Genomic DNA, 27,316 nt, shown 5'->3' on the forward strand with positions numbered 1-27,316 from the left:
CAAAGGAGAAGAAAATCTCCCTCATTTTGGGGTTCTGTGAATTTGCACACTGATCCTTGAGGATACTTTGGGGTCCCTGTCAAGGCTTTTCTCTGCAGCCACTGGGGATGGGTTTGTGTATTCCAAACCAAGCTGAGGTCCTCCTGCATATCCCCACAAGTGGGGCTGGTGAGTAACACCAGCCTGTGCAAGGCTTGGAGATCAAAGCACATGTGTTGGCAATACTGGGAGGCTTCTGGGATCAGATGCTCTTTGACCTGCCCCTAGGAAAGCTGAGGGCCCTGATGCACATGGGAGGTGATGGAGAAGCTGGGTGCTGAGATGAGGGGGAGCAGCCGGGCAATGCATGGAGCAGTGTTTGATGTAACTCAGCCAGAAACAGGGCACAGTGCTGCTTCACAAGCTCCTTCCATCCTACAGCCCCATCAGGCTTGTGTGCTGGTAATTAGGATGTTTGCTGTCACTTCTATGGGCATGACAATGCATATTCATCAAATATGTAAATCAACACATTAAGCTATTTGCATAAATCTTCTGCATCCAAGAGGATGATGGAGATGAATTGCTGCGAGAGCAGCTCTGTAAACAGCTCCCTCGTACACACTTTGCACTGGGATCCTGCACGCTCTCCATGGATGCTCTGGTGATGCAGAGCAGGGACTTGTGTTTGCACTCAGCTTTCAGGTGGCTTTTCCTCCTTGGGAAGGATGGGTTGGAGGGAGAAAGCAAAGCTGCCCATGTGCTAAACGTGCTGGAGGTCTTGGGTGAACAGAAGCTTGCTTGGGCTTGCTGCGAGCAGTGAGCTTCCCAACAAGCACAGCCACTGCTTCCAACACATCTGGTCCCACCAAAAGGAAAATACATAAGACCTGTAACCCTTGCCTGCAGTAGCTTAACAATACCTCAGAGTATTGCTTCAAATATATATAATAAGTCTGAACTCATAAAGTAACGAGTTTATGAGCTTTTAAAAGATTTTACTAGATACATGGAGGGCCTAATAACATGATTTGATTTCTCAATATAAACAGCGTATTTGCTGGGGTCTCTTAAAATATCCCCAACTTTAACTGCAGAGAATCCTGCCTATGATTTATATTTCTGGCTGCTGGAAGCTCTGGCTCTCATTATCTGTATATGCTGCAAATCCAATTATGTAATATCATTGAGATAAGGCATGTAATGTTTCACAGCTAATTGTTCTACCATGCAAATTTCCTCCAAAGCTGGCATAAGCTGGGATAAAGGGAAGGCAGGGGCTGTGCTTCATGGGTATAGGTTATGCGAGTGGAATCAGGCACACTGCAGGCAGCTGCATGTGTTGATTTGTTTCTGAACGGGTGTGTTGTGCTACAAGCTCTCCAGGAATCACAAGGTGATGCTAAAGCAGGAGCTTGGGGTTGGGGTGAATCAAATGGTTAAATGCAACCAAACAGCAGCCCTTGTTTGGATGGGGAGACCTGAATAAGGCTGCAGAGTATCATAGAATCACAGAATGGTTTGGGTTGGATCTTAAAGCTCATCCAGTCCCAACCCCTGCCATGGGCAAGGACACCTTCCACTGGAGCAGCTGCTCCAAGCCCCTGTGTCCAACCTGGCCTTGAGCACTGCCAGGGATGGGGCAGCCACAGCTTCTCTGGGCAAGTATTTCACTGATCCCACATTGTGCTGGATGGGAGGTCCAGGCAAAGCCTCCTTCCTCCCTCTTCCCTCTGGCCATGCACACTATCCCTGCCAGGTTCAGTGCTGCTGTGGTGTCGGTGACACCATCCATCCAGTGGTTCTGGTCCCGGTGTTTGGCTCTTCTGAGGAAGTTTCCCACTAGCTATCTTATAGCTACTGGGCATTGTGCTCTGGACGTGAATAGGTCCCATTCAACCTTGTTTTATTCATCATCAGCAAAGCATGAAATTACAGTGGAAATGCTAATAGATTTCCTAACAGCTTACTATCTACTTGGGTGAAACAGTTATTTGTTGACTAATTAGTAAGTTAATTGTTTTATACTTTATTGAGGTCAGGTTGCTATTTTAATATAGAGGGAGGTGGTGTGTGCTGTTCTAAACCAGACTCTGCTTTATTGAGCTGTTATTACCATGGCTTGGGCTAAAGAAGTAGAGGGAAAAGGTGATGGTATCTCCAAAAGGAGCTTTTCCCAGGCTGTTTGCTGTCTGTCAAGCCAGGATCAGAGCAAAGCTGTGGTCCAGGCCCAATGCGAAATGCATGTGTGTGACATGTTGTACCCTGCAGATGCCCTGGGGAGGTGTGCTCGGTTGGGTCTGTAATCAGGGCTTGCTTTTGGAGCTCTCAGCAGCATTCAGGCACCTGTGGGAAGCTCCAGCCTGATGCAGCACTTGGTGGAATACCTGCTGGGGGCTCGGTGCTGAGCTCTGCAAGGCTGGTGATGCTCAGAGCCATACCTGGAGTTCTGTTCTCCCAGGAAATGGTGAGGCCCTTTGGAAACGTGACCATCTCCCATGATGTGGACACCTACCCCGTGCTCTGTTTCCCTGCTGGCTCTCCGATGTGGAGCCAGAGGGATGAGCTTCCCCAGGAGCCAGGATGGATCCTGCTGGGATGCTCAGCTTTCTCTGAGACCATTAACATGACAGGCTTCTCAGCTCCCAGAGCTGCTCACAAGCTTTGGGCATGCTAATTAAAACCATTCCTGACATAAAAACCCCCCATTTTGCAGGAAGAAAGGAAGGACTTCTCCTTCCTGGAGTTTATGATTGCACATATGAGTAACCTGGCCTTGGGTTTCTGGGGCATGAGGTCTTTTCCATGGCTTGATTTATGTGCTTTAAAGAAAATAGGTTTCCTGCTCTCCTCCTCAGTTGCTTTCTTCCCCTTTTCTTTCCCCTCCTGACCCTGTGCTTGTGGCCAGGAGAGGTTTCCTGGGTTTAGAAACAGCCATCAGAGATATCCATGTGTGGATGGAGGCAGCAGCAGACCATCGGGGAAGGCTGCTCTGGGGTGGTTAAGCCATTTTGCTTTGGATATCTTTTCCCTCTTCTGTGTTCTTCCTCTCCATCCTCCTCATTAGGACACTATGGTGATTATCTGCCTTGGCCAACCTTGTCCTTTCTCACTTAGCCCAGCCGCAGAGCTGTGATGTGGGTTTGTCTCCCACATGGGGAGGGATTGTTTAGGAGGTATTACTGCTCTGTGTTGGGCAGCATCACAGGGAAGACCACAAGAAAGATAATTGCTTGCAGACAGCCTGTTTTGTGCTTATCCCTCCTTCTTCCAGCTGGAAATAGAGTGTGGAAATGCTGATACCTGTTGGGTTCATTTGTTGTGCTGAAGACTCTGCTGTTATCTTCTACCTCAAGGTATCTTTAGCCTGCTCTGTAGCCTCAACAGTTTTAGCCCAGTCCATCCCATGGCCAAATGTACCTGGGTTTTGTCTCTTCCACCAGGGTATAATCAAACTAGAAATGGCAGGATGGCTGCCAGAAGATACAAACTGGTACCAGACCACTGCCAAAAATCCCCTCCAAAATCAAACAACCATTCAAGTACCAGATAAAGGCAACAAACCCCATCTTAGCTGCCTTTATGTTTTAGTTGCCCTTATTTTTTTCCCCTGGAGTGGCCACATAGCTTTTAAATGTTGGCAGTGTGACTTCTGCTGTGCTCTGGTCCAAAAGCCTTCTGCATGTGTTGGCTGGCAAGAGCAGGCCCTGGGCAATGGGCAAAAGGGAGTAGTTTTGCAGCCTGCATCCAAGCGTGACTCCGTTTGACGCTGCCACCTGAGCTGGGACAGGCTGTGAATGCAGAGTGCACTGCTCCTTCCCCTGCTTATCCCAGGCTTCCTATTGGGAAAAGGGCCCTTGCTCAGGGACTGTCAGGGAAGTGAGTTATAAAAGTTTTATTAGTGAAGCAGAAAGCTGTTTCCAGCCTTATTGCTCCTTGGGAAATAAGAGAGGAAAAGACAGACTAGGTTTTGTCTCTTTATTAGATCGGGAAATCATCTACAAAGCAGAAATATATTTGAACCTGAGCCCCTACATCTGTCATTAATGCCAAGTCAGCAGCATCCAGCCAGTTGGATGGAGAGTTTGAGTAACAGGGGGCTGTGAATGGGTGCTGTTATAGTGAGCCGGGTGCTGGAGAGCCCGGAAGAGCCAGATGTGAAGGGAGAACACGAGAGCCGCGAGCCTGGGGTCCTGCACTCATCCCCATGCATTTCCTTGCAGCAGTGCAGCTTCAGCTGTGACAAGCTGCAGGGTGGAATAACTCAGCCTTGGGGAGAGCTTCTGTATGCTCAGGGACACTGAGGGATAGCACTGAACCATAAAACGGCCTTAAAAGTGGCAAGTGCAAGTCAAGCTATGAGGCTTAAGCTGTTTTATCATGTCGTACACCAGGGCTATTAGTCCCCTTCTGTGCTTCCGTCAGGCAGCGTGGCAACCAGCAGTGGAGTTGTATCAGATATTAAACCCTGCTTTTGAGATTCCTCCTAAAGCAGGATGCTAAATCAGCCTCTTCATGACGTGTTACTGTTGCTTCTCCTGGTGCTGTTTCCTGCCTGGCAGCTTTACCTTTCCTTCCATTTCCCTCTCTCGTTTTCCATCAGCTCTATCTGTAACCATTTTGTGGTTTATTGAGCATGAATGAATGGTGATGCCTTTTAGATGAGTGATATTTTCATCTGAAGATGCTTGTTTAATAGAAGCCTCTGCTCAGCTGTTATCCCAATGGTGCTTTGTGTTTACCAACAGATTGTTTCAACCGGCTTGAATTTGGAGGTAAATGAATTGCATGGAGAGGTTTTCTGCTGTTCTCTTCTGCTTCTGTTCTGATGGGATGTTAAGGGCCTGAAACACGATTTGGAGGTGGTGTGAGCTGTGTAAGAGCTACAGCACTGCCCCTGGGGCTGAGTTTAACCTGTGCTTACCATATGCTACCCCCCTTCTCTTTAGGTAAAATGGGGTGTTTGTGCCTCCCTGCAAATGATAGCAGCTCCACAGTACTGAGACTGTAATCACTCGAGCTGCTGCTGTGTGGGGCTTTGGGAATAAAGTTTTCCATCTGTAGGAATAGGTTATGAATCCAAAGTCAGTAGAAAGGGTCTGGATTTACCCTCAGTGCTGGAAGCTGTTAGCAACAGTGATGGATCCCCAAATACCTGCTTGTTGCAGGGTACCACCATCACCCAGAGAGGTGCCCTGGGCTGTGCAACAGCAGCATCCAAGGGATGCTGAAATGTGCCTCAGTTGTTACAGATTTGGGTGTTCTTTGGCCTGAGGTGTGTTGTAGTGATCCCCTGCAGGTCTCCTGAGTTCACCCTGGGGAGGTACATGGCTGGTGTTTGGGCACTGGGGATAAGCAGGCTTACAGGCACAGCAAAGGCATGCAGAAAGCCAACAAGGGCATCATTTGTCTCTGCCATGCTGGGGTGAGAGGCAGTGTTTGTGGGCAGGCAGGGGGGAAACCAGAGCAGTGCAAGCTGTCTGGTGTGCTGCACTGTGTGATGCTCCTTTGATCCTCCCAGGCTCTTCTCTGCCTGTGTCTGAATTAACCCCACTGCCTCTGATCCCTGGCTCGTGCCACTGGGGAGCTGGGTTCCCATCAGCTCTCTGAAGCTGGTGATGGAGGGGAGAGGCCAAATCTCTTCCTGAAGGTTGTTTTCTGTTTGTGCCCAGCTGGAGGGGGCAGATCTTTTTGCCAGGTGCCTGCAGAAAGCCCTGTCCTGCAACTTAAGCCACAGAATCATAGAATAGTTCGGGTTGGAAAGGACCTTAAGATCATCCAGTTCCAACTCCCCTGCCATGGGCAGGGACACCACACACTAAACCATGGCACCCAAGGCTTATCCAGCCTGGCCTTGAACACTGCCAGGGATGGAGCAAGCAGTATTAGATACTGATCAGTGCACCCAGACACCCCTAAGGGAGCACCCGGGGAGCTTTTGGAGGTGGCATGTCTCTGCACTGAGCACAGAGCCCACTGCCATGCTGGGAGCAGGGGAGGAGGTGGGATTGCGTGTCTCAGTGTGCATTTCCATGCCTTGGGAGCGTTGTGCACCCTCTGTTGTCTGTGGCTTGTTCTCTTCTTGCCCCTCATGCAACAGCTGGCAAGGGAAAGGGTTGGAGCTGGACCTTGTGTCCTTAAAGATGCTCAGCCAACCCTTTGCTGCATCAGGACAGCACTGGATTTTCCCTTGTGGTCCAGTGCCAGGCTCTGGCACCCTTATTCAGTACCAGATTGCTTAGGGCAATCAGATACTCACAGCAGTAAATGTTCCTTTGGGGCAGTGAGTCCCCTGGGGTCCAACCTGCCAAAGCAGCAGGGTTGCTCCTGGTGAGGAGTGCAGAGATGCTGCTGTTGAACCTGGCCTTGAGTGCTCATATCAACATCTCCATCCCCTTGCACAGTAATTTCCTGACTGATGTGCTCCATTAGGACATTACAGGGGCATTAGTTAATGAGGCTGTGTTTGAGAGCGGTGTTAATCTGAGCTGTCCCTGCTGCTGCAGCATCTGCATCTGGCCAGTGGCTTTGTGCATCCCACAGTCGAGCCAGGCTTGGTGAAAAGAGCTTCACTCCCAGATCCCATCACCAATAACTCATCTTCCAGGCGAGCAGGGGTAGTTCACACTCACCCTGCTCCCAGCGGCTGGGCTGGAGCTCCAGGGCTCGTGGCACACTCTCTGCTGCTGTTCCCCAGCCACATTTCTCACGTGTGGACCTCGCATCCGCATTCATGTCAATGGTTTCATGTGGGGAGCTCATCAGCCTGATTTCCCCCGTGGCTCCAGGAGTCAGCTGGGGCACCAGGGCCTCCCATTAGTGGTCCAGCCCGGTGGCAGATGGCGGGTGATGGCTTGCGGAGGCTCCAGAGCTGACGTGCCCCATTGTGCGAGAGCACAAAAGCGAGCTGGGCTGGGTGGTTTGTTCTTCCCCCCCTCCCCTTCTGCTTCTATTTTCCTTCACTGCTGTCACCCTCACAGCTAATTCCTGCAGCTCTGTTTATTTATTTACCTCATTGCACAGTGGGAAGCTGCTGGGTGATGTTTTCCATGAGGATGCTCCTGCCTTGTCCCATGCGGGTGTCTTACGGGCTTTGCTATTTCCCACCCCTTATTCCCCCACCTGAATGTGCATGTGGGGAGTGCAGTCCCATGTGCATCACACCCACATGGAATCTCTCCTTGGATGATTTGGTGGTATAAACAAGTTACTAAGGTATCAGAGTGGGTCTCCTGGGGGTCCATTATGTGCCACAAGGTTTTGTTAGGATAGGTTTAATGGCCATCTTGGATATTTCGGGTGTCCCAGCAGTTTTTCAGGTCCCTAACAGTCTGTGCTGCAATTACCCATTTGTTACTGAGCTTTCATCTCTTTTGTTAATACAGAGAGGGGCCTATTTTGGTGAAGATGCACATTTCAGGAGAGAGAGCACTCACTCTCCAGGCTTGGTACAGGCTGAACATCCCTGCAGAGGCCCCCAGAAAATCAGGCTTATGGGGTTTCAGCTCTGATTTCCCCAGTGGGCTGCAAACACTAGGGCAAAGCTCAAGTTCAGAGCTCAATGTCAGTAAAAATGTCCCCCTGCAATCCCATTGCTCTGGAGCAACATTCGACCTCTACCTGCTGCCTAAAACCCACATCCCTTCTGCAGTGCTGCTGTTTCTTAACATTTAGCATCACACCAGCCCAGGGAGGTTTCCACGCTCCTTTGTGCTTCCCAAACCTTTAACAATCTTCAGTTGAAATGAAATTTCATGCCGATGGGGAGCTTAGGTAGCTAATTGTTGTTAATCCTGGCATCTGGATGGGGAATGCTTCTGGGAAGTGCATAGGGACAGCAAACACATGAGCAGGGATGGGGATAGGATCACCCCGTCCCACGGGTGCACCCATGCAGCAAAGCCTTTGCAGAAGGGATGTAGCTGTATCCCTCCTCTGCATCATAGCTGGGCAGTTGCAGGTTTGTTTGGCTCTGCCATCACTGGGAGCTTTGGAAGGCAAATATTGATATTTAAGTGTGAACTGAGTGGCTGCTTCAGCATCCACCCTTTCCTCTTGCTCGTGTTCCTTCAGCAGGAGCTGTGGTGCTGAGCCCTGCTCCAGGCTGCCCATGGGGTGCTGGGTTTCTCTTCAGGATCTCCCCTTGTCTTTGTCCATGACACTGATGTTTTGCTCTCAGGTGTGTTTGGAAGCACGTGTGGGGAGCACAGGGAATGGCCCTCCCCAGCCCACCCAAATGACTTTCAGGATGCACAAACACATAAAGCAGCACAAACATGGGGTGAAGTATTTGCAGATTCCACAGCAGGAAATACCACAGGTTCTTCCCATCTCTTCTCCTCCCAACAAATCAATAGAGCTCCTCCTTGTAGCCCTGTGAGCTAATAGTTATCCCGTCTGTGAGCATCCCTTGGGAAGTACTCTCTTTAAAGGCTTCCTGAGCCTCACTCACTGCTCTCGCCTCATGTTACCCAGGGCTCCTCTGCATATCCTGTTGCCATCAACTGCAACAAAGGTGTTTGGGAAGAGAGGAGAGACAGTACCTGAGGTGATGGGTGTTTGATCTGTGATAAAAAGGCAAAAAGATGTAAATATCTGAATTATGGATCTGAATGCCTTAGCAAAATGTTCAAAGCTGAAACCTGGCTTTGCTTGGCTGCTTTTATGTTAGAATTCCCCATAGAAAGGACTTGGTTATTTCTCTTTGCCAGCGATAGATGCTTATGGAAGATCCTATACTGGAGATTGGATGATGGCAGATCACGAGTCCATCACTCTCCCATAGGCATGGTGAGGTTATTTTTCTACCATATAGAAACTTACTGTTGTACAGCATCTCGCATGCAGAAAACACCCCCAGCGAGTGCAGACCTCCATGGTGTGACTGTAGGTACAATCCACTGCATCTCCTCTTCCTGTTGGTTTTCTTCCTTGGTGTGGTACCCCGGGATGTTGTGGTGCTGGTGATGGGTTCATGGGCAGCGTTGTCCCACCAGCATGTGGCAGTAAGGAAGCCCTGAGCCTGGAGCAGCACAGCAGGGCGATGGGTGAGTTGTCTCCTTGCCCCACTGCTCCTCTGCAGCCACCTCTTTTCAAAGAGTCCTCAAAGGTGATGAGTTCAGTTTGATGAAGCAGACCTGGGGTGAGGTGTTGCAGTGAGTTTGGCACATAAACCTCTCTGCTTCTTATCAGCAAGAAGCCAGTCCTCCCTGGAGAGCTGTTTTCTCTGGAGAGCATCCATGCTCCTTGGGTTCAGTGATGGTCTGCTGACAGCAAGGAAGATAAAGATGGTGAGGTTTGTAACTGCCATCACTTCCTCTGTGTCACTGTCCGTGTCCTCGCTTGTATTTGTCTGTCCACATGATTTGGGATGGTGCTGTATCCTTCAGTCATATTTAGGGCACTGTGGGATATGTGGGGAGGAGAGAGGACTTGTGATGGATGCAGATGTGCTTCTGGATGGAGTGGCTGCTTCGCATGGACCCTAAGAGCAATGTAAGCTCTCACCTTGTTGTGGGAAGGGGTGTTTGGAGGCACTGTGGCTCAGGGAGTCCAGCCCACGTTACCTCTTGTGCTGTGTCATACATGTACATACAATCATAGAACAGTTTGGGTTGGAAGGGACTTTCAAAGGTCATTTACTCCAACCCTACTGCAGTGAGCAGAGACATCTCCAGCTCAGGTTGCACAGAACCACCTCCAGCCTGGCCTTGAATGTCTCCAGGGATGGTTCATCCACCACCTCTCTGGGCAACCTGTGCCAGTGTTTTACCACCTTCAGCATAAAGAATTTCTTCCTCCTATCCAGCCTGAATCTCCCTGTTTTAGTTTAAAACCATCATCCCTCCTCCCATGGCAACAGACCCTGCTGCAAAGTCTCTCCCCATCTTTCTTGTTCTTGCACCACATACACACGCTGTGTACACACCAACAGGATATGCTGGGCTACAACCCCAAGTGCATCCATCCCAGCAGAGGCGCAGGAAAGGAGTTAACGCTCTTTGGCTCTCACACAGAAGCACAATCCCCATCTCCACCGAGCTCCCGGAGGGGAATCAGTGCAGACATCAAACCACACGTCCTGTACAGCGGGACTGATACGTCGGAGCTCCAAACTTTCCCTTTGAGGTGGGAATACATTGGCTGGCAGCCGGGAATGGGAAGGGGACTTCCAGAGATAAGCTATTTTGAGGCAACGGGGCTCCTCACCGCGGCATAAATAGCAGCGAGGAGAGCGCTCCGTCTGCGGTCATGCATCCTGCTGCCGTGGATTTGGCCTATTTTCTGAAGAATGGCTGTAATTCAGCTTGAATTTCCCCTGGATTGCTGCCAGCAAAATAGGAAGCTGTTGCTATTGCCAAGGAGCAAACAGGAATTTCTATATGTAAGGCAGCCACAGGGATGAGATGACAGCTAATGGCTTAGCGGCTGCCAGGAGGGAAAGCAGAGCTTGAGGGAGTGGGGTTTTCTCACTGTCACAGCAGTTCAGGCCTTTCTACATCTTTAATATTATCACCTTTAGTTTGGCCCAGGCAATGTCTGCGTTCACCATCAAGGATGGGAACAGAGGAGCACTCAGGATTTTGGGGAATCACCTGCATTTAAGTGAAATTCAGAGTTAAAATGAACAGAAAGGAGCTTTCTGTAGCTGATTCCATGATCTAGAGCAGTCCTTTGTAATGGTAATTCTGTGCCTGACTTACTCTTCATCTGCGCTCAGGTCCTTTGGCATCTCCTCTCACCTCCCCATATGCACAGGGTATACCGAGTATTTCCCTTGCAATGGTGTGAGGTGGCTCCTCTGCATCAGGGGATGGAAATCAGCCTTTTGGGGGCTGTTTTTCCATTTGAATACCATCTTCAGGCACCGTGTGCGCTGGTTCCACCTCCATCTCATTGCATGGTAGAGAAGGGGGCAGTTTGTGATGCTCGGTGCAGAACATGGACATGGTGAAAGACACACTGTTCTGAAGGATTTAGAGTTAACTTCGGTTGGACAGAGAGCACGTTGTTCCCATGGCTCCATGGCAGGGCAGAGCCTTCCTTCTGTGCTCTGCTTTGGGTCTAGCGGGAGCCTTTTCCTTGTGCCTTTGCACAGCTCTTCCCCCCCTGTGCTGCTGGGAGGTTTGCAAGTCTGTAATGGGTTAGAATCTGTGGGACAGGCTGAGAGATCTGGGCTGGGGCAACCTGGACAAGAGAAGGCTCCTGAAGGGGAGACCTGAGAGCAGCTCCAGTGCCTAAAGGGGCTGCAGGAAACCTGGAGAGGGGCTTGGGACAAGGGATGTAGGGACAGGCCAAGGGGAATGGCTTGAACCTGCCCGAGGGGAGACTGAGCTGAGCTCTTAGGCAGAAGCTGTTCCCTGTGAGGGTGCTGAGGCGCTGGCACAGGGTGCCCAGAGAAGCTGTGGCTGCCCCATCCCTGGCAGTGCTCAAGGCCAGGTTGGACACAGGGGTTTGGAGCAGCTGCTCCAGTGGAAGGTGTCCCTGCCTGTGGCAGGGGTTGGAGCTGGAGGAGCTTTAAGGTCCTTTCCAACCCAAAGCAGTCTGAGGTTCTGTGGTATTACTGAGGCTCAACCCTGCTGGACTGTGGCACAGGACACTGCAGAGAGGTACATCTGGGTATCACAGAATCCATCGTGTGTGGCTGCCCACCACTTCTAACCAAAGTCTGAGTCTCTCTCTGTGCTGTGCTTGGGGTTTTGCCAAGGATCAAGTCATTGTGTGCATTACAACACCTTGGACCACCAGACTTGATGAAGAGATTCAGAGCATCATCTCAGAGGCAGTCCCACCTCCTCCAGGCACTCATCCAGCCACTGCCCAAGGGAACACCTCAGTCCACACATTGGGCACTGTAGTATAGAGGCAGAATGGGCTGCAGCCCTGTTTTCTATGGACTTGGTCATGCCAGCTGTGCAGGAGCAGCACCAAGCACTTGCACAAGCAAAACTCAACCACAGCAGGGTTGACCCTGCAGCAGCAGGCAGGAGAATGAGGAGTGAATCACCAGCACTGTGCTGTTTGCTGTCATCCCACTAAAAATGGCACCTTGCCCAAGTCTTCCATAAATCACAGGTTCCATTCGGAAAGGAGTTTTCTGTGGTAATTAATGAGCCAGTATAAAGACATTAAATGGAGAATGTGTAGTGATAGAAGGGCTTATCATTCACTGAGCCATCTTCCCCCGTGTGAATAACCACGAGGGAACAAAGGCCAAACTCCTTATAGACTGAAGTGCGCTATCTCCGATAGCTGGGAATGAAGTAGTTCTGTGCACATAACAAAGGCGCAGTGAAATACATTAGTAAACTAATTACAGGAGAGCTGGTAAAAACAGATGCTGAGGGTTTGGAGCTATTATTGGTGTGATTGTGAGCAGAAAAATGGGAGCTGACAACAAAAAATTAAAACCTGCATCTCATTTCACATGCATTAGCCTGTAAATCCGGACAGCGCCTGTCTGAGCGAGGCACTGATGGTGTGTCATAGGCAGCCGTGATGAGGAGCTGCCTTTCCCTTCACCTTATGGGGTTCCTCCGGAGATGCTGACGTGAAGGGAGCACAGAAACCTATGGGTGGTTGAAGGTTTGCAGGAGCTCTGAGAAGGGATGTTTCTGCCTAGAGGTGCTGCAGGGCTGTGGAGGGGCAGGATGATGCTGATGAAAAGCAGGATTGCTCATCCGTGCTCGCTATCGGGAGGAGTTGGCTGCGAGCAAAGTGGTCCAGGGCCAAAGCCAGCTGTGTGGGAGCTTCCTGTTGTACCATCTCCATCAGTGTTTGGGAAAGGGATGGAAAACATGGTTATTGTGCAACAAATCAAAATGGGAACTATGTAATTTGTCTTAATTGTGTGTGTCGGAGTAGGGAAAACACGAGGAGCTCTGGATGGGAATCTGGCAGGAGAGCCCAGCCTGCTGGCAGCGTGCTGCATGCTTTGCTTTGCCCTCACCCAGCCAACCTCTCCCAGAGGCTTGGGGGGCAGCTTGTCCTTCATTCTCTCATTATTTCAGGGGTCTGCAGGGGCACTTGAGCAGGATAAATCACTGGTCTCTTGCAAAGAGCAAACGTGTGCTTTGGAGGAAAGCCTGGGATGCAGTGGGGTCCTGAAGAAGCCATTGCCCAAGCAGGGTGAGCTGTGGATGCAACAGGAGGGAGCAGCTTGTGATGATGCTGGAGGGGAGCCCTGTTTTGGGGTGGAGGAGTCTCATGTGTGCTGGGGTTTCTTAAGAAGACACCCCACAGAAATACAGGAGCCCTTCGTGGTGACTTGTACCACTGGGAAGTGTAATGGTGATGGATAACCTCCTCCTGCACCGCAGAATCACTAGCCCCATATGCAGTCCAGCCAAGCAAATTAAGAGTTGTTTATGACATTCAGTGCTCCCCCTTCCCTGCAGCAGCAGGGCGGCAGGACCACAGGTTTGGCTTCACAAATGCTCGCCTCAGGACACACTAAATGCTGTCATGAGCCACAGAGCAATTTTGTCTTGAAAAATTACTGCAATAGCACTCCCTGATAAAGGTCTCTCCTTCCTCACCAGAAACTTCTCGCCCTGAAACCAATCTGAGAGTGCTAAAGGGGCTGTTTAGTAGGCGATTGCCCTGCAAAACAAGAGGGTGCTGGAAGATGAATAACCACCTTGGGCTGTCTGCTGTGTGTAGCAGGTGATGGGCTGCTGCCACGTGCTCTGAACATGGAGGGAAGTGACAAATTTGGTCCGTGGGATTGCCCAGATGTGTCTTTCAAAGTGATTTATAAGGGGCAGCATTGCCTTGTAGGCAGAGTGTGCCATTGGTACTCGAGGGGTGATGCTGGATTTGGGTTGTGATGATGGGCGTCACTTTGTGTCCCCTGTGTCTGTCTCTGAGAAATGACTGATATGCTTATGGGAAGGGTTTGAGGATGCTTGGATGGCTGGTTGCTCACTGGGCTTCAGAGAGGGTGTTTGTGGTGATGTCCTGGGACTCGCTGCTCCTTGTTTCCAGGCTGGGATCATTTCTGGCTGCAGCCACATTGCAGGAGGTCTTGGGTCTGAGCAGGCAGCATTTGGGCAATGCAGCTGCACCAGGAGAGCATGGCAAAGGCCAGCTGATTTTAGGGGTATCCTCTGGCATAGGCAGCTCCCCTGGCATTCTCCGTCCTCCCAGGTCAAGATAGCGAGGGTGGTGACGTGTCAGACATTGGGGATGCTCCCTTGGCATTCTCTACTGGGACAGTGTGGGCACAGCCTCTCTCCAGAGGGGTAGCTCTTTGTGAGCTGTATAGAAATGATGAGATACTTCAGTATGCAACAGCCCTTGGGGTGTATGGTCCCTCCTTATTTCTGTGCATGGTGCAGAGACTGCATTTACCCAGACAAAAATCATTCTCAGTCCTGGGAGAGTACCCCTTCATCAACAACTGATGGCAGTGTACTTACTTTTCCAGTAAGTGAGCTATAATCAATACCATAAATAAACTACATGTTCCTTAGGACTTAGGGAGATGGGCTTGGAGGTGCCTGTGATTGAGCAGAGTCTGTGTGTGCTGGTGCTGGGGTGAACCTTCAGGGGAGCCGCAGGAAGAGGAGTGGAGCTGCAGCACAGGCAGGTGAAGGTTTTACTGGTACCATGATAAAGTTCCTGCAGGTGCAACCCATCCTCCTCCTCCCAGCTCTGGTCTTTCACTTGTGCAGGGTGGGCAGAGCAAGCAGGGACCCCTGAGCCTGTTCCCTCTGACTCCTGGTCTGCAGTGGAGATGACTTCATTACTTTCATGGTGTATTTATCATCCCTGTGCAGAAGCAGCCCATGTAGGGTTCTGTGCTTTTCTCCACTTGCTTCGCAAGGCCCTAAAGCAAACAGCAAATCCTGGATCAGTACAGTCCATGGGTGCTGCTCATGGCCATGTGGCAGGGAGGTGACCTGACTGGATTTGACTTGCAGTCATTTCACATGTTATGCAGACAATTGGGAAGCCATAGTCCCAGAGCAGCCAGTGATTTGCCTCCTGGTGAATTCTGAGGTAGGAGCTTATTTTTCTCCCCCTTGTATTTGTTGCATGTTCCCTCCCATGGGCAGCTGCTGTGTCTCACTGCAAGGCATTAGCTCAGTTGTCTCCCTTTTACCCTTGTCCCAGGGGCTTAGGGCAGGGGGAAGAAAAGCCAGACCAGGTGGAGATGTTGCTCCTCAACCAGAGAAGTCCATCTGATGGGGCATCTTCTCAGCCTTGTCTAAATGGTTTCACTCAGCTCTGAGTGTGACAACAATGGGTACAGAAGGATGCAAACTACAGAGGGTGGAGAGCCTGAACCATCCTGCTCTGAGCAGTTGTGTCTGCTCCAGGGGGAGAAAACCACAGCCAAAGTGAGACAGGAGCAAGCATTTGTTTGCAAGCATTGCAGGTAAGCGTGCAGGATGGAGCCGCTTTCCCCTCCATCAGCACAGAGGGAGATGGGGCTTCCTCCCTCTCTCATCCCAAAGAAGCTACATTCCTCCCAAACATCCTCCTTGCTTCAAACCCTCCCAACTCTTGCAGCCCATTTGCTTTTGAGATCTGATGCCAACACGGACAATAGGGATTCAGGATTTTCACCCCTGTGATTAGCGGGCAGGAATTTCAGCACGGCCACTCTTTAACATGTCCCTCCCGTTCCGAAGCCGAGAGAAAAGCCATTTTCCTTCCCTTTAGCTGTGAGCCAAGGCCCCAGCTCCTGCTACTCCTGGAGAATTAAATAGATAAATGGGCGGCGCTGTTGTTCACGCTTCACTATGCACAAAGCAACTTGCATTCAAAACCGGGCTCATGGCAGCACCGCGACGGCCTCGCACAATAGCGGCATTAGACACGCAGGGCCGGCTCGCAGGCACCGAGGCTGCTCTGCAGCTGGAGCAGCCACCGGGCTCTTGTGATGGGGCTTCTTTATCTGTCTGGAAATGCATCTTTAGAAAGAGAGGAGTCTATGGGAAGGAGATGCAGTGTCCTTAAAGACTTGGGAAAACGTCCCCGCTTGGAAGCAGGGGAAGAGAGGATGGGATTTGTGGTGTCCGTACGCCCCCCATCTTTTATGCTTGCTCTTTCTAGCAGGCAACTCTTCCATTTGCAGAGCATGGAAGGGGCCTGTGTCTGCAAAGCCTCCCCATCAGGTTGCTAACTTAATGGTGAAGGAGTTCTAAGCCAGGAGGGAATGGAAGATTTAATTCCTCTGCATGCGTTGGGGCTGGTGGGTTGCAGGGAAAGCGTTTGGGAAGGAGTTGTGGTGCCAAGGAGGGTGGGTGCTTAGTAAATCTCATAGATACCACAGGTTGGTTCTGCTGGAGCTGTCAGCCTGATTTTAGAGTGGTTTAGATCTGGGTTTAATTGAGGTGGTGGTCACTGTGTTTTAAAATGACCCTGGCTTCTGCTAAACCAATGGGAAACTCAGTTTTATTAGGAAGTTGGGAAATTCAGCATGAAAATCAGCAGCTGTCACCGTCATCAGGATGGAGCCAGTCTTGGAGGGGTTGGCTCTGCCCATGGCTTGTTCTGTGACACTGGGCAAACCATTTGCCTCCCCAGCTTCACCATGATCGGTTGTAATGGAGCTAACGAAGCCTGCCCTCCTTTCTAGGGGAATCTAGGATCCCAGGTACTAGAAGCATGTCCTCATTAAACTCTTGTTCCTTGTATTGTGTTAACTTTGAGGCATTTTAACGTTGTGCCTTCCTTGGAAGAGGTCTGAATTGAACAGGTTAGTGGCAGAAATGTGGAGAAGGGAGCTCGCTTGTGGGCTGCCTGGTGTCAATGGTGGTGAGGATGCTCCGCTTCTCCCCAGCATCCTCTTGTGTCAGAGCCAACCTGGGTATCTGTTACCCCATCAGTAATGTAAAAGCAAAAAGCAGGACTAGCTGAGCTCCCTAAATGCTCTCCTAACACCATGCTTGGCACTGAACCCTTCAAGTCTTCTCCTTGTACCTGCAGTTGATAACAATGTTTGTGTTTTAATGATTCTAACAGGCCTGGGATTTGCTCTGACATACCAAGTTAATGTTTTCTTTTTCTATATCAAATCTAGGTCAATCTCCAGCTTAGCACTAATGCTGTACTGAGCAGAAAAGGATTGGCCACTAATGGTTTCAATTTAGTTTTTCACAGAGTAGAGAAAATTTCATTCAATACCTATTTTCATTTTCATTCCTTTGGCCTTTCACAGGGCCCGTTAGGATGGAGGTAGTGTTTGTGCTTTGATTAAGGGAGACCCAGCTAAGTCTGTTGCCAGAACGAATCCTCAGTGAATATGGATGAGGATGAGTTGCTGCTCACCTGTGCTGTGTCTGTAGGACATGCCTTTGGAGGCTGCATCCTGGTGAGGGTTAGGTGATGGGAGCTCCCAAGCATGGGGCTCTCTTTAGGGAAGAGCCTCACCTGTGATCCACCTTCATCCTGGTTGATGTCCTCTGTGATACAGTGTGGGGGAAGGAGAAATGAAGAGTCACTCCTCTACCTGCATCAGTGTGATTGTAGACAGCTCCATCTGAACCTAGCTTTGCTCAGCATCTTTGAGATAAGGTTCACCCATGGCTGCAGTGTGGGAGGGCTGCTAGGACCGTTCCCCATCTCCTGTGGGACCATTCCCCATCCATTCCTGTGAGCCCATTTTGGTTTGTCTTTCCCTGCCCGGAGCAAGGACTCTGCTGTAGGAGTTTGTTACAGTCAGTTGGGACATGCATGAAAATCTCAGGTGGGTCAGCAGAGATTTAGCCCCTCCAGGTGATGCTCTGTAAAGCACTTGTGCTCCTATCCCTGTCCTCACACCCAGGGATTTACCTGTAGGCTGAAAACAGCATCGCAGGTAAGCACACGTGTCTCAGTTTTGTTGCTGTTGTACAGGAGGTGCTGCAAAAGCTTTTGTCTCTGCAACTGTAAATAAACTCAGAAACGTGTTTTAAAAATAGCATTTTGTAGCTCAATGCATGAATTTTTAATGCATCTTCTGCAAACCAGCTGGTCTTGGCAAGGGTCACAGTGTTTCCTAGGCATTTAACATAAAACTGTGCTTCAAAGCCACGTTATAGGGTCGTTGAAGAGTAATATTTTACTTAACATCCTCATAACTGAATTATTTATAACTCCCCATGTTTTATTCATGATAAATATTAATACTAGTGTCTTTAAGAGTAGAGGTTATTGCTGCAGTTTTACCTGTAAGAGGTGATATTATTGAAGTAAAGGGCTGGCAATGAATTCTGTAGCCAGCAGAGTGAGGTCTGTGCCGGGGCTGCTCTCATTCACACCTCCCTCCTCTTATCAACCCTGTCAGCCACCGAAAACCCTCAGTGCTGAGCATCTGTACATTTGAAAGGAGTTTTCCTGCAGGCATCTGAATCTCTGCTGCTTCCCCCCCTTCTTTCTTTGTTAGAGGTTTGTGTCCTTCTTATTCAGCCTTGGATTTATTCCTTGGTGCGGGTCCATGTGCTTTGGTTGCAAGATGCTCACCCTGGCCTGGGTCTCTGAATGGCAGCCTTGAAATGTTCTGCAGGGTCCCTTGAGCTCTCCTGCCATAGGCATCCCTGGATCCCTCATTTTGTGGAGCATCCCTTGTCAGCTTGGAAAGGGAATCACCTGGGGTGGGAGAACCACCAGCAGCCTTTGGGCTCCTTCCCAAGTGGCTGAGTGCTGCGGGCCACAAGCAGTCTCATTTCAAGGCTAAATCTGTATGAATTGGATAAATTGCCATTCCACCACTGGGTTCCATCCCTTACCAGGGTATTTGCATTAGCTTTCATCTTGGGAAAGATATTATTTTGCATGATTCTTTTGCCTTGTGCTGGTGCGTTCCCATCTGGCTGGAGCATCGCACAGCCACCTCCTGGTCCTGCTCCAGTCAGTGCATCCCAGTGTGTGTCTTGCTCCTTATCCCACCCTCACAGCTACAAAAACCTCATCCCTATGGCCATGCAAGGCCAGGGCTTTGCTCCATGTTGCTCCATCAGCTTAACAAACCTGCAGTGAGCAGGTTGAGAGCAGTGGTTTAGGGAGCAGCGCGGGTTAATGCAACACATATTTAATGTATGATTGCTAATGGCCATCTCCCATCTGCCTGAGCCCAACTGGAGTTTGCAGATGAGTGATTAAGCTGCCCTGACACATATGCAGCTTGTTCCTTAGCAGAAGTACATTCATTATACTTGATGCATGTAAAAGGGGAAGAGGCTTTCTTGCTGGGGAGAGGGGTATTATCGAGCTGGGGTAGCAGAGCAGGGGGTTCTCTTGGAGTTTATTTTGTATGATAATGTGAGATCTTCCTGTGGATGCAGCACTATAAATGAATCATGAGCTGAATAACCACTGGGATGTTTATTAGCTTGGAATATGTTTATTGCAGAGTCAACAGGCAGCACCTTCCAATTAATTAATAGTAATAATTACTGCATTATTTATGTAGCTCTAACAGCATGCCAGAGTCCTTGTGCACAATGGTTACAGCTGTGGCTATGCTGGAGCAGGCTGGTCTGCATTCACCCTGCGCGGGCACGCTGGGGTTTGTCATTAGCTGTCGGGTGGTCCCAACCCCAAAAGCTCTGGTTTGCTGCATTCTTGGCAGTGGCTCTTTCTGTGTTGCTCTGCAGCATGGAGATGTGACCCTTCCTTCTGCAGTGCTGGGAGGCAGAGTCTGCAGTGAGCTGGAGCATCTGCCAAACGGAGGTGGAAATCAAGGGCTGTAACTGTTACTGACATATCCAGGACCACTTTTGATCAAGGCATTTAAACAAAATGAGTTTAGGAGTCAGGCTGTGCACATGAGAAGAATATTTACAGCAGGTAAGACATTGGCAGCAGCAGAAAGGATAAACATCTCTTTTCTTGGATCCAAAGCCCACTCAGGCTGTGGAGCACAGCCAGTAAGTGCCAGTGCAGTGTCTGTGTCTTGCTGCCCCTGTAGACCTGTCGTGGAGCACTGTCTTCTGTCCTGCTTGAGTCAATCAGTTTAATGTGCAGGGGCAGACATGCAGCAAGAACTTGACACTGGTCTTGTTTCTCCATGCAGGAAGTGAGGCTGCAAACCAGTTCTGTTCTTGCATCGCCATCCCATTTGCCAGCTCTGGGAAATGTGGATGTTTCTAGGTCACGTGAAGTTCTTGACGATGGATCTCTCTTTACATGTGAATGTTTTTGTCTCTCTTATTGCCTTCCAGCAATGTCCGACTTCCACATCCACCCTCAGAACGCAGTGGTGGAGGAAGGTGGTGTCGCGAGATTCCAGTGCCAGATCCATGGCTTGCCAGAGCCGGTCATCCTCTGGCAAAAGAACCGCATGCCAGTCAACACAGACAACGAAAGGTAGGACATGCACTGCTGCTCTTTCTCCAGGTGGAAAAAGGTGGCCAGGTTTGCTATTTCTGTCACAGTTGTGTTAGGACCCAGTTAACCTGGGCTGAGGGTCTTGGTCAGCGTTCCTGCCATGGAAGACTCTTCCAGTTAATGTTGTGAGGCTTCTGGGCTCCTTCTGGCAAACACCGTGTTGGAATAGTGCCTGTCCCAGGAGAGGCAGGTAAAGCCTTTTTGGAGAGGGCAAAGGCTCTGCATTGACCTTCCCTGATCAGCCCTATTCCAGGTTTACTTTCCAGCACGAAGCCCACCCAGCAGTCCTGGCAGAGCTGGGTGGCTTTGACATCCATCATCCCTCTGTGGCTCCGTTTTGTGCAACCCTTTCCAAGCCAGATCCATGACTTAGGGTCTTTTATGTGGGTCCTAAACTCTTGCAAGCGCTGAATTACACCATGACCACTTGACTTCCCTTCCCAGGTGGACTCCCCTGTGCATGGTGGCAGGGGAGCTCTGCAGAGAGCATCTCACAGGGCACTGGGCTGCCGTTTCCCAGTTTAATCCTCATATGGAAAACCCCATTACCCCCCCTTCCCCAGACTAGCCCCGGAGCGGCACATCCTCCCTTCCTGTGTTTGACAGGCTGCTCCCTGCGTGTCGGAAACATCCCTCATCAGAGGGATTGATCATCAGAGGTTTGATCCTCGGAGCCAGCAGCAGGCAGGTGGCAGGAAACGTGTGCTCCGTGCCGGCATTCCCAGCTGTGACTCGGGAGCTGCACAGCCGCTGGTAGGAGACAATCGGTAGCAGCACACCTCAGTCCCGGATTGATGTCCGTGCATTGGGAATAGGTGAAACCAGGAAGCTGTAAATATTTCCCTGAAAGCCTCTATTCTTCAAACTGTCAGTTCTGCAGCAGAACGTGGTTGGGCTCTTTGGAGGCAGGAGAAAACATCAGGGCTGGAACAATGCCTGACCTTTTCGGTGTTGTGGTGAACTTACAGTAGAAAGACCCAAGAGGCCCGATGCTGCCATGGCAAATTGCAACTGTCAGGGTTTGGTTTTCCTCCTGTTTTTCAGCTGAGCTTTTTTTAGCCCAGCACAGGGTTGATTTGTCAGACTTGATCTCTTCTGAAGGCTTCTTACTCATACAGGTTCTAACCTGAGGATGTGGGTGAGCAGGGCAACTGGTCTGCAGTGGTATCGGCAGATGTAAGAGCTGCAGAACTGGGCCTGACACCTTGTGTGCACCCCAATGAGATGGTGCAGGACAGGTGAAGTTCCCTTGAAGCCCTTTGTGCATTGTTGTTCCTTTCCACTCAGGTCCCTGGTCACAGGTGTGGGTATAGTCAGGGGTGTGAATGTGACTAGGGCTTCTTTCTCCAAGGCTGAGGAGCCCCAGGACTGAGGAGCCAAGGCTTTTGTCCAACCCAGGGAGCCCCAAGTTGTGCTCATCCCCCTGGCTTCTCCTGCAGGGCAGGGAGCTTGCCCAAGCCCTAGAGGACATGGGCTGGGAGCAGCTTCCCTACATTCAGTGTCCTGATTTCGAACAGATTCAGCTTCTTGTAGGAGTAAAGTTACTGGGGAAGGTTTTTATTGTCAGCTCAGTAGATTAATCTGTGACACCAATGGGCCTGGATGATGAGGGTTGCTTCTCTAACTGAATTGGATTTCTGCATTAATCACGCTTGCTGCATTTCTGTGTATAAAGTGTATATAAATTTGTATGCCGAGTCTTGCACTTGAAGGCTTTGAAGGCAGAATAATAGCTTTGGAATCGAATCTTCTAATGCTGTGGGCAGATTGTTAACAAAAATGAAGGCTTCTTGTGGTATAATTCATCCAAAACAATGGGCATTTTAAAGTCCCAGAGAGATTGCAATCAACTTGGGGACGTTTCAAACTGATTGCTGTCACGCTGCCTGCAACACCGAGCCGCATGTTCGGAACCCAGCGCAGGGTTATAGGCACTTAACCATATGCTGATAGGGAAAAAGATGTTCTTCATCTTCCAGACGGAAATGGATTATTAACTCATCACACTGTATTGACTTCACCAGCAGCCAACTTAAACACACGGTTGCCAAGCAACCTGTAATGTATGTATACATATGTGTGTGTATGCATGCATGACTTAAATATACCTATGGTTCAGGAAGAGAAAATATTTATCGATATTTATGTGTGCCCACTCAATAACTGTTTTAGACTCACTTTCCCATGCATTTGAGGTTCTAAGGTTATAGGGATTTGACTCCTGGGCCAGGTTGGACCTGGCTTGGAGCAACCTTGTCTAGTGGAATGTGTCCCTGCCAGTGGCAGGGGTTGGAACTGGATGAGCTTTCAGGACTCTTCCAACCCAATCCAGTCTGGGGTTCTGTGATTCTATGATAAGCATGGGATGCAGGGAGCCAGCCTGCCTCACCTGCGTGGCTGTGCAGCCTGCTGCCGCATCACGTCCTGCCTTGCAAGGGTTTGGTTCTGTTTTTCTCTTCCCACAGGTACACGCTGCTTCCGAAGGGAGTCCTGCAGATTACAGGACTGAGGGCAGAAGACAGTGGGATTTTTCACTGCGTTGCTACCAATATTGCTAATGTGAAGTTCAGCCGGGAGGCCAGGCTCACTGTGTCAGGTGAGTGCCAGTAAATGCTGTATTGACTGCTGCTGTTCTGGACCAGGACAGTTTAAGACAGTTTCAGACTAATAGCACTGAGAAGTGTTCCTCTGTCCAGCCCTAGCACCTTCCTTCTTCTGGCTTGTTGTTAGTCCCTCCCAGATCAGCCCATTTGATAGCAGATAAATGTGTCTCTTTGCCTGTAAATCACTGCCAGTTTCTGCATGGCAGGAGGAGGGTGAGAAAATGAGCTACAGCAGCTTTACATTAAATAAATTCTTTTGGAAATGTGGAATATTCATCATTTCCTTATGAGACCTGCCCACTCTGGAAGTAATTGCAGCACACAAGGTGATCAATTATTTATCTAATGGGGGAATTATGTTGTGTAGGCTGTTAGCATTGTATTGTGACCAAAGCGGGCTAACCTTTATTTAGAAGATGAGAAGGAGAAGCCCTGAGAAACCCAGGCTGAATATAGACTTGGTTCTCCATCCACATCTGAAGTTAGTGCCTGAAACAGGTTTTCCCTTCTGAAAGCTCCAGCTGAGGCAGTACCAGTGCCTTATGGTCTCCTCTCCAAAATAATGGCCAAAACCACACACTTGCTGTTTTGGTTTCACTCTGCCAGAGGTAGGATGTGATGAAGCTATAAGGGCAAACCAAAGCAACCCACATCCATGCTTTGCATGTGCTCAGGTCTGGCCTGCTGGTGAATGCACACAAAATGTTGTGTGGAAGGGGTGACCTTGGGCACAGAGAAGGAAGGATTAAGATGCAAACACACTGCCATGTTCCCATACCCACTGACCTGCCCATTGACTGTCTGCTGTTAGCTGTCTGTGTGGGACCCAAGCCCCTTCAAGCAATAACTCCTCAGGCAGTTTCTAAAGCTGGTGTTAGATTGTCACCTTGTAGTTATACATTCTCCATTTGTCAGTGGTTTTTATTCAAACCACTATTAGCTTCACAAGTTTCTCTTGATGCTTCAGTAACTGCTCCTAGCATGAAGGAAGTGGGAAGTATTAAGTCAAAACATACAATCCAAGCAGCCAGGAGTGAATACATCTTTGTGCTCTCTTAGAGAAATGCCTTTGATAGGTTCAACCTCCTTGTATGAAAACAGGATAGCTTGCTTGTCCTGGACTTCAGACACCTGTGGATTACCTTCAGAGAAGATGAGTGCCAAAGAAGTAGACACCAAAGGGTCTTTCTTCCTGGGCTGTGATTCTCCTGTCCATCAGATACACAGAATTGCTGGTACCCAGTGGTGGAAGGCTTCCCAGCATACACTCACATCTCACAGCCTGCTTTCACCCTCCAAAATGACTGCCTGGCCAGTGGTTTGGAGTAAGAGACTAAACACTTGTACCCAGTGTCAGATTAGCCTCTGCCAGCTGTAAAAAGGCAGCATGTGTGAAATAGGGTGAAGCTGAGGAAAGAGTGATGCTGTGTATGTCAACTCTGATGGGGAAAGAAAGCAGGTTAACTGCTTCTGAAAGACCTGGGAGGTTTTGGTGCTTGTTGCTAATCTGTTTCCTTGATCTATGTGAGCAGTAGCCCATGTAGAGAGAAGAAAGAACAGTAAATTATCAACGTGGTGAAGTTCTTTGTGTCAGTTTATTGGTCTGAGTTATTATTCCTCACAGGGCAGAAAGTGCTCGTTGTTCTCATCTGACCATCCCTCATTTCAGATGGATATTTTCCAGGTTTCCTGTCTGTGAAACATTTGTGGTTTTCCTCTTTCCTTAAAGCAGTGGGATGATGAATATGGGCGCCGTGTGTAAGTGTCTGTTGAAGGGCTTGGACTGTGCTTCAGTGCCTGTATGTCAGCAGGGCTGCCATAACAGGATGTTTGCATGCTCTCAGCCCATGGAAAACCCATTGCACTGGGTTAAGCCTCAGTGAAGGTTTATGCTCTGTGGTGTTTGCTAAGAGCACACAAATATCCGTTAGAGCAGGACAGCAGGTATGTGCTAGCATATTAAGCCTAGACTTTGGCACACCAGCAGAGGCTACGGTGTGCTGCAGACATTGCTTCAGTGGTGTGGGTGTTGTGTCAGTAAACACTGAACTAAAGTGAGTGCTGTTGTGCACATGTCATTAGGTATGATGGGTTAAGTGGTAATCTTGCAGGTCTTTCCATCACCTCCCTCTCATGTAGAGGGGTAAAGGGAATGGTGCTTTCTGCTCTTCATCAGGGCTCCCTCACTCCTTAACAGCAGTTTCAGCCATTGCTTCACCCACAGAGAAGCACCAAGTCTGCCTTGTGAGGGCTTCTGAGCCCTGGCTGGGGAAGGAGGAGGGAGAGGATGGAGGTGGGCTCTGGGAGCCTGTGTCCTGCAGGGACTAGAGAGGAAGAGGATGGTGACTGCCCATGGGGGATGAAGGCAGCTGCTTGCAGCACTGTCCTTCCTCTCCCGGCAGCAGTGGAGGGGCTGCCGGCTGCAAACAGCACGGATGTGTCTTCCAGTCCTCCTGATTGATTATGTTCAAGTGCCTGCTTAGCGGAGCTGCTCCCAGGGGCCACTGCCTCTCTGCACTGACACCTTCCCAGCACGAGCTGCGCCTCTCTCTGCTGCTGGCCTTTTGATCAAGATCTAACAGCCTGTGCCAGCAACGCTCCCATCCCTGTTGGAGTGCCTGTCACTGCTGACAGTACCGGGGACCTCCCCATCCTCACTGCAACTGCTGCTGGCAGAGGCCCTGGGGACCACGTGCATCATTAGAGCCTTTTTCCCTTTCAAACTAAATCCTCCCTGCCTTGCCCTGAACCCTGCTGTGTCCCAGCAGTGCTCGCTGCCACGAGTCCTTCGTCCTGTCACTCCTTCCTTCCTCACCCGGCATCAAAGAGCTTCTCTGGCTGGAGAAGAAAACCTCCTCCTCCCCAGTGCTCGGGTATGCTCAGCCCCTTTGCATGGTGCTGTGTCTGGTGGCCACATCGCTGCTGGGTCACTGTCCCTTCTGGCCCTGGAGCTGGCACTGCCATGGCCGTTGGGATTGGCAGTGTTGGAAATGCCACTTCCAGAGCTGGATGGGGTTTAGCCAAACAGCCAAAAACCTGCGTGCCTATTTCAGACTCAGAATATAAATCAGAGTGTGCTTTTTGATATACTTGATGGTGAAAATAGTGTTGTATAAATTCTGCTTTGGTCTCAGCTCCCATTTACTGACATTCTCAGGTGACCTTGGACAATTCATTTCATTTCTGTGTGTTTTGAAATATTGAAATCACTCTGTAATACGATGATAATATCGTCTTATTCTAAGCGTGAACATTTAGTATTGTGATTTAGAACAATAAATCTACATGGGGTTTAAAGGCACTCCGAGGTACTGAGGGGGAAGGTATTGTTTTTCAGCTCTCTTGGGGTTAACCAGCCGGTCATATGAATTTATTGTGCATTCTGGTCCTCATAAAGAAATCTGCATTTTATGGCTTGCAGTGAAATGCATTTAGTGAGAGCCTCAGCTCCTAAGTCACACTGACACGGTGATTTTTCTTGGATTTTGCCCATTTACACACAACCTCACAGTCATTTTATCGCTCCCATTTAGCCCCTGTAAGGAACAGTTAACAAACGAGCCCCTCTGATCTGTGCTAGCCCTTGGACCACTGTGAAATCCCCTCCCTAACACCCCAGCTTCGGCCCCTGAGCTGCTGTGAAAGGGTAACGCTAAAAAGGGCAGGAAGAAAGGACATTTTACCTTGGAGAGAAGCCTTTGCAGATAGTTTTTGATGGATCACTTCTCTTTAACAAGGCTTTTAGACATCGAAAAGTCCATGTTGAGAGTCAGTGTGGGATGGCCCCAGCACAAAGCCCAACTCATGGCACTGATGAGCTCCCCAGCCCTCCCTGTGCCCCTCTCCTGCTCGGGGGCAGACGACCAGCCCCAGTGTTTCTCTCTGCAGGTGCACAGAGCATTTTTGCCAGCAGCAGCTGTCAGATTGTTGAAATTCCTTAAACACTGCTTGACCTCGGAATTTCTGGAGTGGAACCCAGATCTCATTGGAAATAGGGAGAAACTAATAGAGAGATAGGTGGTGTTTGTGTTTGCTAATGGGGAACAGAGAGCATCTCCTTTTTTCCCTTCTCCTGGCAAATGGGAGTGAAGGCTGAAGGGATCTTTGGCTTAGGGACAGTCAGGATGGACATGAGGAAGAAATTCTGTACAATGAAGGTGGTGAAATACCAGAACAGGTTTCTCAGAGAGGTGCTGGATGCATCATCCCTGGAGACATTCAAGGCCAGGCTGGATGTGGTTCTGGGCAGCCTGGTCTACTTGAAGATGTCCCTGCTCATTGCAGGGGGTTGGACTAGATGGGCTTTGAAGGTCCATTCAAATCCAAAACTCTTCTATGATAAGGCACTTTTTAGGGTCTCAGGAGATGCGGTTTCAGCTGTGGTATACCTGACATAGGATGGGTTTATCCTGTGG

The 27,316-nt window shown here is 49.7% G+C and overlaps 1 protein-coding gene across 1 annotated transcript in view; it reads left to right on the plus strand.

The window, feature by feature from the left end:
- IGDCC3 (immunoglobulin superfamily DCC subclass member 3) overlaps positions 1-27,316 on the plus strand; it is a 94,686-nt gene that overhangs the window by 35,812 nt on the left and 31,558 nt on the right. The window contains 2 exon segments of the mRNA XM_034066228.1: positions 20,133-20,277; positions 22,764-22,894. Of these exon segments, the coding sequence (XP_033922119.1) occupies positions 20,133-20,277; positions 22,764-22,894 (276 nt within the window).

The sequence above is a fragment of the Melopsittacus undulatus genome, chromosome 9 (genome assembly GCF_012275295.1).
Source record: "Melopsittacus undulatus isolate bMelUnd1 chromosome 9, bMelUnd1.mat.Z, whole genome shotgun sequence".
Lineage (NCBI taxonomy): Eukaryota > Metazoa > Chordata > Aves > Psittaciformes > Psittaculidae > Melopsittacus > Melopsittacus undulatus.